At 41.2% G+C, this 12,143-nt stretch overlaps 2 protein-coding genes across 7 annotated transcripts in view; both read right to left on the bottom strand.

Moving 5' to 3' along the window:
* The window catches only part of ppargc1a (peroxisome proliferator-activated receptor gamma, coactivator 1 alpha), a 295,998-nt gene extending 294,707 nt beyond the window's left edge, over nt 1-1,291 (bottom strand). For 2 of the 5 annotated variants that reach the window (XM_074623007.1, XM_074623008.1), the window contains exon 1: nt 981-1,291. In XM_074623007.1, the coding sequence (XP_074479108.1) occupies nt 981-1,061 (81 nt within the window). In that variant the 5' untranslated portion in view covers nt 1,062-1,291. The remainder of the gene's footprint in view (nt 1-980) is intronic. The other 3 variants (XM_074623013.1, XM_074623014.1, XM_074623012.1) reach the window with 2 other exon arrangements.
* A 9,893-nt stretch (nt 1,292-11,184) lies between these two features.
* dhx15 (DEAH (Asp-Glu-Ala-His) box helicase 15) overlaps nt 11,185-12,143 on the bottom strand; it is a 33,004-nt gene continuing 32,045 nt past the window's right edge. For both annotated transcript variants that reach the window (XM_074624490.1, XM_074624489.1), the window contains exon 14: nt 11,185-11,842. In XM_074624490.1, the coding sequence (XP_074480591.1) occupies nt 11,725-11,842 (118 nt within the window). In that variant the 3' untranslated portion in view covers nt 11,185-11,724. The remainder of the gene's footprint in view (nt 11,843-12,143) is intronic.

Here is a 12,143-nt window from a genome sequence, read left to right as displayed (position 1 = left end):
GCCAGGTAGGTGTTGAAATCAGGCAACGTTAATGCGAACACCTGCCTGATTTCAACACCTACCTGGCAACCCATATGGATCTCAGGACACAGAGATATGAAAGACACATGATATGAAAGACACATGTGTCTACCTGGCAACCCATATGATTCTCAGGACACAGAAATATCAAAGACACATGGGTCTTTCATATCTCTGTGTCCTGAGATCCATATGGGTTGCCAGGTAGGTGTTGAAATCAGGTAACGTTAATGCGAACACCTACCTGATTTCAACACTTACCTGGCAACCCATATGATTCTCAGGCCACAGAGACATGAAAGAGCATCTTTCATGTCTCTGTGTCCTGAGATCCATATGGGTTGCCAGGTAGGTGTTGAAATCAGGTAACGTAAATGCAAACACCTGCCTGATTTCAACACCTACCTGGCAACCCACATATGGATCTCAGGACACACAGAGAGATATGAAAGACATGTGTTTTATGATCTCCACGTGAAAAAAAAAAAGCATCACTCCAGTCCACGCAATACACTGAAGATGACAGCATTTCAGTTCACTTCAAAAGGAATGCTAAGTTTGTGTTTACCTCTAATTTATTTATAGAATTCCTGGCATAAGATTCATTTTGTCTACTAGGTTAATTTATTATTGATTTCAAGGTGGCAGGATGTTTGAGCCCTTCCAGAGAGAGAGCTGTGGAAGTTCGGGCAAAGGCAACCTTTCAGAAAAAAAAAGTAGTTTGGAGACATTATTTTTTCCATTTAATTAGAACTGTAATGTCAAGCAGCAAAAGTGTGTGACAGAAAAACACAAGAAATGGATCATAGGAGGAGGTCCCTCAATTAAAGGACAATGAAGTTTGGTGAAGTTACCTGCACTCACCTCATGTGCTGACTCACTCTCAACTTATCTGACTAGAAGAGCATCATACAGTGTCATCTTTTGATGTGATGTGTTGGAGAGAATCGTGGTCCTACCTGCTCGTAGCAATTGTCCCAGGTGAGGTTGAGGAGGCAGGAGGAGAACAGCTCATCTTCGGTCCGGGCATAACCGTCCATGGTGTGTGTGTGTGTGTGTGTATGTGTGTGTGTGCCAGCCGTCTTCTTCTACGTTGCAAACGGAAGATGTCTTTTATTTGTCTTCCCTCGACGAGTGTCTCCTTCTGCGTGTCTCTGTTCCGTCCCGGGCGGCCGTGGAAGAAGCTGTGAACCGATCCAGCGGCGGTGTGTGCTGCTGGCTGCTGCCGCTGCTGCTGCTTCCTCCTGTCACGTGGAGTGGAGTGGGCAGCTTCTCCCCAAAAAACACACAGTGGGATGCTTCACGAGGGCGGTGTTTCCCAAAGTGGGGTCCGCGGACCGCCTGTAGGCCGTCAGCTGCAGGTTCAACAGTGTCCCCCCAAACATACTTTAATTTCACTGTAATGTCACTTTAAATGACAGGGTTGTTTTAAAATGTCGTTATCAATTCAATTCAATTTCAATAAAATTTGCTTTATTGATCATGACTGTCAGGTGAACAATATTGCCAAAGCGTCAATTCAATAATAAGTAAAAAAAAAAAAAAAAAAAAAAAAGAACAAAATAAAAAAAAAACATATACATACATATATATATATATATATATACAATTAATTTAGCAAATTACAATATATAGATATTTAAAAAGAACATGCATGTAAATGGAAGAAAACAATAAAGAAGTAATTCATGTTTGTTGTGTCAATGAAACAAACAAACAAATAAAAAACAATTAAAGGGACTGTTTGTAAGAATCAGAAATGCTTGTTAACAACGACACCTGTGGCCATTAAGTCAACAAAAGTCAGCGTCGGGCTTGCGCTTGTGCTTGCTCTACATGCTGTCACGTGGAGTGGGCATCTTCTCCCCAAAAAACACACAGTGGGATGCTTCACGAGGGCGGTGTTTCCCAAGGTGCGGTCCGCGGACCGCCTGTAGGCCGTCAGCTGCAGGTTCAACAGTGTCCCCCCAACATACTTTAATTTAACTGTAATGTCACTTTAAGTGACAGGGTTGTTTTAAAATGTTGTTATCAATTCAATTCAATTTGCTTTATTGATCATGACTGTTAGGTGAACAATATTGACAAAGCGTCAGTTCAATAAAAAAAAAAAAAAAACATATACATATATATATACAATTCATTAGAGGGACTTTTTGTAACTTTTTACACGAATAAATCTACCGGGTCAGGATCCCATGCGCGCTCGCGTGTGGCTACGCTGTTGCTGACTTTCGTTGACTTAACGGTCACAGGTGTTGCTGTTAGCAAGCATTTCTGAAAGTTACAAATTGTCCCTTTAAGCAAATTACAATATATAGATATTTAAAAAGAACATGCAAGTAAATGGAAGAAAACAATAAAGAAGTAATTCATGTTTGTTGTGTCAATAAAAACAAAAAACAAATAAAAAACAATTAAAGGGACTGTTTGTAAGAATCAGAATTGCTTGTTAACAGCTACACCTGTGGCCGTTAAGTCAACGAAAGTCAGCGTCCTGTTGCTCGCACTTGTGCTCGCTCTACATAGACATGAACGAGCATCACTCAAAACAGTGAGGCGACACACGTCAGCTAAAAGCACAATATCACTCTATATTTCAGCTGCTTGGCAGTAATGTTAGCTGACCAGACGAAGGTCTCTCCATGAATCACTGCTGATCCTAGTGTTGGCTTTTCCTGCTTCAGCCTCCGGGGTTGAAGCAGGAAGAGAACTGTTATCGTCTCCGACCGGGTGCCGGTGTCTCCCTCCAGATGCGGTCGGAGACGATAATGTTTCTCGCTGCGGAGCTCCGTCACTTCACAAGACACGGGAAACCCTCTGTTGGTCTGGAGGAGCTGCAGCAGTTATTTCTGCACAAACATCCACTGTACATTTACTAGATATTCTCAGAGCTACGAAGTCTTCTGCAGTGTGGAGTGTGCGCACATGAACGTGAGGTGACTTTTTAGGGCACTTTTTAGGGTACTTTAGGGTACGTGTGGGCTTGAGTGAATTGGGCTAATGTTAAATGTCAGATTACTTCACAATATAAGGAAGACTTCTCACTTTATTTGACTTGTCATCGGTGTCAAAGTTTTTGACCTCAGCCTTTTAATTTGGAAGGACTTCCAAAGATACAAAATTATGTTATAAATTTTTTTTTAAAAGTGCAGCGAAACAACTCTTCATTTTCATGACAATTAAAGTGGCAGTAGGCAGAATGTTTTTTGCATCAAAGAGCAAAAAATCCATAATAACTTTTCAGCATATTGTAATTCAAGTGTTCTGAGAGATAACTAGACTCCTGCACCTCCTCGTGGCTCTGTTTTCAGGCTTTAAAAAAATCTTGCCCTTGACGGAAGACTTTAGCCAATCACAGGTCATTTCCGAGAGAGAGTGTTCTTATTGGCTGTTCATTCAACGAAGGCGAGAAATGGGCATTACAGTAACAGAATTTTGATTCATATTTGATCAGCGCTGCCTAGTTTGACCGTTTGATCGGAGTTTACGAGTGATTGACAGCTGCTCAGAGACGGCAAGGCTCCAGCTCGGCTCTGATTGGTTGTTTTCCTCCAGTCTATGAAATCCTGCAGATGCCATTAGGAACACTGGAGGACACAGAGGCACAGGATTTTTTTTACAGATTACCTGTCTCGTGCACTACTGTCAGGATATAATGACCCTTTTATGAAAAATAACTATTTTTTAACCATATCTGCTCCAACCTGCCTACTCAAGCTTTAATATACTTTTAATCAAACTTAGCTGGAAGGAAAGGTGTACGACAAACTTGCAAAACATTCAGCTCTGAAATCACAATGATGTATTTGTGTGAAAGGAATAAAACACTAAGGTACACAATCACTTTTAAATCTTTTAAAGTTTATTTGAAAGTGACAAAGTAATACAACATCAATTTAATTGAAGTCCCTAAACAAGCACGGTACACCCTCATGGGTACTTTCTCAGAACTGTGATGGCATGTGCACTCTTTTTTGACTGACATCTTCCTCACTCTCCTGTGGCACCTGTTGCTGTGGGGCAACACCTTTATCGTTCCTAGACTGGTGACATTATGCAATTCCCTGCATAACTGTGCCTAGCTTCAGCCTGAGTGGAGGGCTAATCAGATAGAATAAGTAGGAAAAAAAAACCTGCATAGTGTGCAGGGCAATTTAGTTAGGATGAAATACTGAAATTAAAGTTAAAATGTTAGACCTATAATTCTTTCAAGGAGTATGCTAAAATTTCCAATCACTTCTCGAAACCCTCTTTTACCTCATACCTCTTCTCACTTTACTGCCTTATTTGACAGCACAAAATATAACACAGCCCATTGCACCAGAGATACATATAGCCAGCAGCTAATTTGCATCAGGTTATTCCCAAATCAGGAGCCACTGAAATAGAGCAATACAAAGCACAAGAAGCAAATTAATTAGTGACAGACAAATGTTAGTGCAAAGGTCAGTAACATAATCATTTTACATGTCAATGCACCAACTGCAGGCTAAAACCAAAGGTTTGCTGACCACCTACAGCATGTATGTGTACAATGTGCAGTTGGTCAGATTTGCTATTAGTCCCTCACAGTGTTGCTTCCATGATACTAAGGTTTTAGTGCTGCTTCGAAAGATGAGCCCTGCTGGTTTTATAGTCCATGTGGCCTCCAAGAGGCTGATTTACATGTGAGCCACCAGGTGAATGCAGTAAACTAGTTGCTGGGGTAGAAAAGCGGCAGTACCAGCAGAGCCAGGACACCCACTGCTGTAATAGAGAGAGCTGTCTGTACACATTTGAGTAGGACAGAGGTGTACCATCTGGAGGGAGACTTGAAGTACCTGAAAGTGCTTCCTAATCTCACATGTCTGCACAGTCTACATTTGAATCAAGAGTTCAACTGCACTTGGTCTACATGTCCATGGCTGCTCCCGAATTGACTGTTATCAGGCAATTCAATTGGCATTATTGCTCGCTATAAGCCTCATAGATGTGGGTCAGTAGGGGCCTACTACGCCTACTTACTTATAAAGGTGACAGCAAAACTTAAAAGCAGCACGTTCTAACATGTAAAACTGAATGAAACATTGTGTTTTGAACACAAATAAAACAGCTTCTTTTGGTTTAGACAACAAAACTACAACTTATTTAGGTTTAGGCAACAAATTATCTTGGTGAAGTTTAGGGAAAAAACTCATGTTTTGGCTTGACCTCCATCCCATGTGGAGTTTTAGGCTGTCTATACCAGAGATTCTCAAAGTGGAGTACGGGGACCCCAAGGGGTCCGTGACACTTTGCCAGGGGGTCCGCGAAATAATTTGATATAAATTATCAAATTGTGTCGTATCATTTAAAAGTACCAATGTGGGACCATTTGCGCCAATATAACAAGCATTATTGTGTCCATTACTCCCACCCACGTTAGCTTTGGGCCAATAGGAACTCTGATATGATTGGGACACATCACATCAATCTGTCATGAATCAGTCACTTCACTCAGGGTGCAACGAATCGTTCCTGCTGTTGCTTAGCTTAGCTTATTAGCTTATGACACTAAGCCCCAACTACCTAAATTGAGAAAATATGACGACATTTATATCAAGTTTGGTTTTATTGAGAACAGCAACAGGTGACCAAAATGCGTCATGTGTCTTCATATCAAGGCAAAACAAAGTCCAAACACAGGATTCAACTTGAAATGGGTTTCTGTTTATCACTATGAAACAGGTCTGAAGTATTTAGATTAAAAAGTATTAGAATATAAATAGTTCCTATCGGCATCTAGGAGCACAAATAGTAGTAAGTATACGTTTAACTGGTGTTACGATTATGAGGGGTCCTTTAAAATGTTCTCCTTTGTAAGAGGTCCCTAGCCCCAAAACATTTGAGAACCCCCTGGTCTATACTACATCGCCTGACTTACACTTCTGCTCCTTTGATAATTACTACGGTCGTTAGAGGTCGCTGTTGTCTTCTTTTATACCTTCTTTCGGTGATCTACCATGTGATTAGATGATAAAACCTGCTATTGGGTGTAGTAGGCCTCTATTGAACCATATCTATGTAGCTTATGGCGACCGATAATGCCTATTTAATAGCCTGAAAACAGTCTAATCGGCAGACATGTCAACACACACATTTTTAAGATAAAAAAAACAACATATGTGATTCAAAAGTTTTAGTTGCAAAAGCTTCATACCAAACATCTTGAGTTTTATTAATTCACCAGATTTATACCGTCTGATCAAAGGTTGACATGATTACTCGTATATTACTGTAATGCCATTACAGTACCTCACACTTCAAAATAGTTTAGAAACGGTCCTGTCTTTTACATACACTTCAGTCTCCTTGAAGCGGTGCAGTAGCCTACAGTATGCAATGAGGGGCAAGGAGTTTCTTTAAAATTTTGCCTTGAATGTAGCGTTTGATTGCGTTTTAATTGTTTTATTAGTCACATAGACTATGATAGACTGTGATGCGCGAGTTTTAATCAAGCCCATAATGATGGATTCAAATGAAAAGCCTGCCTGATGCAAATTAAATTATATTCATACAGCTTTAGACAAAAAAAACAGCAGTTTAAGTACAATATGTCAACCATTAGAATAATTGTAAAGCATTGTGGGAAAGCAGAACAGAACAAAACCAGTACTACAGAATTTGTTATCCACGTGCAGCCATGCTGAGCACAGAAAATCTTTCAGCTCGCTGCGAACTGCAGAGCTCATTTGGAGAGCTGTCTTTTAGCACGCTATTTATTGTGATGTGAGACCCACGCAGTTAGACGGGGGCCTTTTTTGTTCATCAGCTTTCTTTGCTGGGCCTCCTTGTTTGATCAGACGCCTTTTGCCACGCATGATCTGCACCCCGTTTGAAGTGTGGTCAATTGGCACAGCCGCTGTGCATTTTCTTTTCTTTTTTTTTCCTGGAGAAATTGTCAAGAATTCACTGCAGTAGTGAGAGTATAGAAAGACAGAATGACAGTGAATGTCCCCCATGGTGATTGACCATAACGCAGCCTATATATTTCATCGAGTTCATTCTCACAAGGCTTGTTAGGGGTGTCAATACTGCAAATTGTGGAATAAAAACACATTAAATTGCCTTTAAATAGCAATAAATAAAGGATTTTGAGCCCTCTGTGACAGTTACCAGTCTGAGTGATTTTACACTTTTTAATTGTTGCGTTGCATATTTTAATGGAAGTGCATTATTGGTGGGAAAAATGTGGTAAACCAACTCCTTGATAGAAAGCAAGGCCTGATCTGGAGGAAGAGAAAAAGAATGATGCAAGCAAAATGAAGAGCGGTTTGTTCTTTAGCCTTATCTGTCACCATCAACCATAATCTGTCCTGTGCTGTAGATTAATTTAAAGATTATGAAGTGCCATACATTTTTGCACAGTGCAGGGGAGTGCCAAGGCACAAGAGAAATCACAAATCGTGTAGCCCGGCTCCTTTCTGAATATATGGCACACAGCTCAGCTTGTTCCGTGTACTTGTGCCTGCATCCTTGTGCGTTTCTTCTTCTGCCCGGCGACACATGAAAGCTTTTCACGGAATCAAATCAACAGCCCGAGATAATTCAGTGTGACAATATAACAATTGTGTTAGTGTGATCTTATGTGGGGATATTTCTATCGTTCACACATATCTCGTGAAGGCTGTGTGCAGGGAAATTGGGTGAAAGATCAGGACGGCCACCAATCGGGCCGCGTCGAGGGGGAAATAAATGAGGTCAAATCAAATGTTGTTTCCCCTCCTCCGCCGACAGGTAGTGGCTGCACTATTTCTGCACAGGTGCCTTCAGTAGTTGCGTGATTCATTTCAAACTGGCAGCCCATTTTAAACATGCAGTCTACATGCCACATCTCCCCTACATAACCAATTTATCAAGCCTAACCCGGCGGTACGTGCATATACTCCCATATCACAGAGAAGGCTGGAAAGCAACTGTCATAGATGGCATGATTGAATTGTTCCCTTGCACTGTCACCAGAGGGGCTATTACTTCAAATTAGCATACAAATTCAAACCAGGACAGATGGATTTGTCACATTCCAGTCGCCATCTTCCTGGAAGATTGGCTGTGCTTGTGCTGCGTGATGGAGATAAGACACCTGTCTCGGCTCCGATTGGTGGCTGCGTCGGTGGGGGGGAAAGGACCGGCGTGGGATGGGAGGAGGACCGGGGGTGGATGGATTTCCTGAAACGCTGAGGTGTTCTGCAATAAACTTCCCTACCCACGGTCTCAAATGATGATGAGGCACCATACTGGACTCTGTGGGTGGCGGGAGATTGAGCTGTAGCGAGGTGGTGATTCACACTGTTTGGAAACACGCTGAACAATACCTGTGTGGTATTTGTTTGTGTTTGCTACTTTCTGTTGAGTTACTGTCATAAAAATGGCCTCTAACATCAGCCCAGGGTGCAAAGATGGGTGTGTTATGAACAGCTGCGCGAGGAAATGTATAGTATATCCTTGACCTCGAATAAGTTCTCAGCTCAAAACTCCAAATCTCATTCCAGCTCTGTCAGAATTCACTGTATTAAGCACAAACAGTAGGACTGGTGCGCCCTCATATCAGACTAACTAAATACAACTTGGAGACATTATGATTTTCATTTGTAATTATGGCGGTGTGAATCAATGGGAGGTATCGAGAATGAAAAACTGTTCTCACCTCAGGATCAATTCCATATAATTTCCAGATCAACTCAAAATAATGGGTTTTCTATTGGCTTCACTTTGGAGAGCGAAAGAGAGACTAATCTCTCCGGCACCATTTTGTGGTTCTGTGTACGTTCCCGAGCAAAAGGCCATCCACTTAAAAACTTTGTCTCCCAACAGTCCAAAAAATATTAAAGCACACATGGTAATTTCCTGACTTAGCATATTACACAATCTGCGGGCTTAATTTAAAACTCCCTTAGCAGGTCTAGTATCTCAGCCTGCCTACTTCCAGACACTACAGAGATTGTGAAAAACGCTTACTGGTTCATTTCTGCCTCTATCCTCAGGTCAATGTTATGTATATTCCCTTACAATTGATGTAAAGTTCAGATGGAGAACAGAGGAAGGCGAGGTTATGCTATCATAAAGGCTACCTGAACACAAAGAAATCTGGATTAGAAGCAGTTAAAGAAATTGCTTTTTTAAGAGACCTATGAACACAAAATAGGGTCTTTGATTTGCATTTATCATTGTACAGCTCAAACGTAGTTGATAAAAGAATAATAAAGGCCTGGATTTTTCATCCTTCTTCCACACAGAATAGTCTATCCACCTTGACATGCAACAAGCAGAGCTGAAACAATTAATCGATTAATCAATCAACAGAAAAATGTTCGTTTAATTAATTGTTTTAGTCATTTCTCAAGCAAAAACACCTAACATTTACGTTATTTTTGTCTTAAATATTAAACTGATTATCTTTGGGTTTTGGACCACTGGTCAGACAAAACAAGGCAATTAAATGTGTCACTTTCTGCTCAGGGAAATTCGCATAAACCAATAATTTAGTATCGCCCTCCAAAAGCAAGTCAGCTACATGATAGCTGGTCAAAAGAATTTTTATAAAAAAAAAATTACGCAGCCGAACCAGAGATATCCTCTTTTTTAATTCCATTCCCTCGTCTTCCTTGTCAAAACCTGGTGCATACATTACCCAGAATGCAACCACCGACAGTCAGAGATTTGTGTGTATTATTATGCTAGTAGTGGCTAATGCAGCCTGAGCTGCTAGTCTCAAGCAGAGATGAGGAAGAGGTTGCAGAGGTCACTTCTTTTCTAACTCCACATCCCTAGATTTTTAATTTTCAAACTTGTAGTCTTCATCCCCAGCTGATGCTGACTCAAGTGACAGCACTTGAGGCAATTTATCCAACTTTGCAGCTCTGGTGCCACAAAAGGCTTTATACAAGTTTTTTTCCCCAGAAATAGACCCTTGAGATGTAAAATCAGTATAGCGGTCCTTTATAATCAATTAACCGCAAAAATAATTGTCATATTAATCAATTGTAAAAATGATTGTTGGTTGCCGCCCTAGTAACAAGTCCTATCTGGAAAAAGTACATCTTGAGGCACAACTGCAAGTACTTCTTTAAAGAGAATGGTCAAAAATCGATGAAACAGAGGCCGTAACTCCTCCGTTTTGGAAACGCCAAGCTCCCAATTTGTAATGCAGACTTTCTGTTAAAAATTGTACAACGTCTCCAAGTCTGAGCTAAAATACCTGAGGGATGTCACAAGTTAGGCTATTGAGTACTGCTCATTACTAGTAAACTGACTATTACCTGTGAAATGGGTGGAGTGCATATTTAAGAAGTTGCAGGTTTCAGCTTTAAAAGCGGAGTGGTTATACGGTTCAGAGAACAACAATGCAAAGACTCAACACTATTAACTGGCAGCTGCCAAGCAGCAGTAACCAGTCCTTAGAGATGGTTGGACCAGGATGCTCTCCGAGTGCGCCAACCCTCTGACCTGAGCTCAGGGATAGCCCCCCCCTCGCCTCCCCATCCTACCTCACCCCTCTACATCTTCACAGTCCTCTCATGAGTCCGGTTGATCAGTCTCTTCATGGAATTCACGCTCCGCCACTCACAGGCAGCTTGTCTCGTTTAAGTTGTTGACCCACAGAATGAGAAGGGGAGAAAGTTTGTCAGAGCTCATCCAACTTTCCTCGTTGCTAAGGACTTCTTACACTACATTTTAAGATTAACCTGACAGCCGCGGTTTGACTAAAGTAAAACTAAATACACATTCAGGTTTTGTCACTGACCATTATTCTGGTTATTTTCTACATCACTTACAATCCGTGCTTCTTCTCCCAAACTGCAAGCTTTACCTTCCACATTAGCGAGGCGCTGACACAAAGCAGTACAGCCAGAACAGGCTCCAGCACAGCAGGGATTTCACACTGATCTTCTTCCGAAACATTTGTAATTAACATCCCCCCCCCCTCACTCCCAACTGTTTCTGAAGCTATCAATATCCCAGTAAGAAGATTTAACTTCCCTGAAGAGCCAGAAAACGAGCTGGATTTGGCAGGTCAAAACGTGATTGCTCACTTTGAGTGTGTGAGTGTGTGTGTGTGTGTGTGTGTGTGCGCGTGAGGGTTAAGTGAAAAAGTTTATGCGCTGATTATCCTGGTATTTTAATGCTGACACTGGAAAAATGTTTTTATTACAAAGTCATTTTTATTAAGTTGAACAGCAACAGTAAATGTGACCAAAGTGCCCCTCTTAGTATCTCCATGACAAGAGGACAGTACATTATGCCCGCATCAAAATACTAATTATATTTGATCAAAAGCTTCGGAGGACATGTGCTGTTTCAGCAGTAGAAGCAGGACAAACAGCCGAGAATCCCGAGCTGTGACTCAGTATGGATGTCTTAAAAGAGGAATGTTGAAATTGACATGACAGATCATGCTTTAAAACACAAATGTTAAATGACTAAATTCCTGATAACTGGTCATTTACAGTCCATTTTCTGGTAGTGCCTAAACCTCTGGGCTTCAAATAGAATGACACAAGGTGGCCCCCTCAAAGGACACAATTCATCAATCATCATGAAAATACATTACACACAGTGAGGCAAAAGTAGAATTCAAAATTAGGTTGGTGGTGGAAATAATATTAAAAAAATAGACCAAATAAGTTCAGGTTTTACTTTGTACAGATACTGAGGATGCCGTTGCAGCACATGCGAACCTTCTTAGTACTGAGTGTATTCCTTGGATGAGACTTTTGCAATGATACGCTCCAACTGTCTCTTTGCTTCACACTGGGGGAAGTTAGTCATCTCGTAGTACTGCGGGGCAATTTTCACCAGCCTAGGAAAGAAAGCGAGTAAACATTAGTCACAAAAATTGTCTTCAGTGTTTACTTGTGGGAGAACGCTGTTCTTCCATATTCACACGGTGACTGCCGGCGCATGCTCAAATTTGATACTTAATTGTAGAAGGTCACAGAGGGGGAAGAGAGAAACACAGGTAGTAGGTGTACCGCAGTACAAGCCCTGCATTTTATTCTTATTAGACCAAAGAAGTTAAGTAACAGCTTTTGTTTGTGTCTGTGTCGGCTCTGCACTCTGGCACACCGCATGGGAAACAATAAATACAAAGGCAAAATGCT

The sequence above is a fragment of the Sebastes fasciatus genome, chromosome 22 (genome assembly GCF_043250625.1).
Source record: "Sebastes fasciatus isolate fSebFas1 chromosome 22, fSebFas1.pri, whole genome shotgun sequence".
Taxonomy (NCBI): domain Eukaryota; kingdom Metazoa; phylum Chordata; class Actinopteri; order Perciformes; family Sebastidae; genus Sebastes; species Sebastes fasciatus.
The sequence above is the reverse complement of the archived record's forward strand: the minus strand, read 5'-3'. Positions and strand labels throughout refer to the sequence as shown.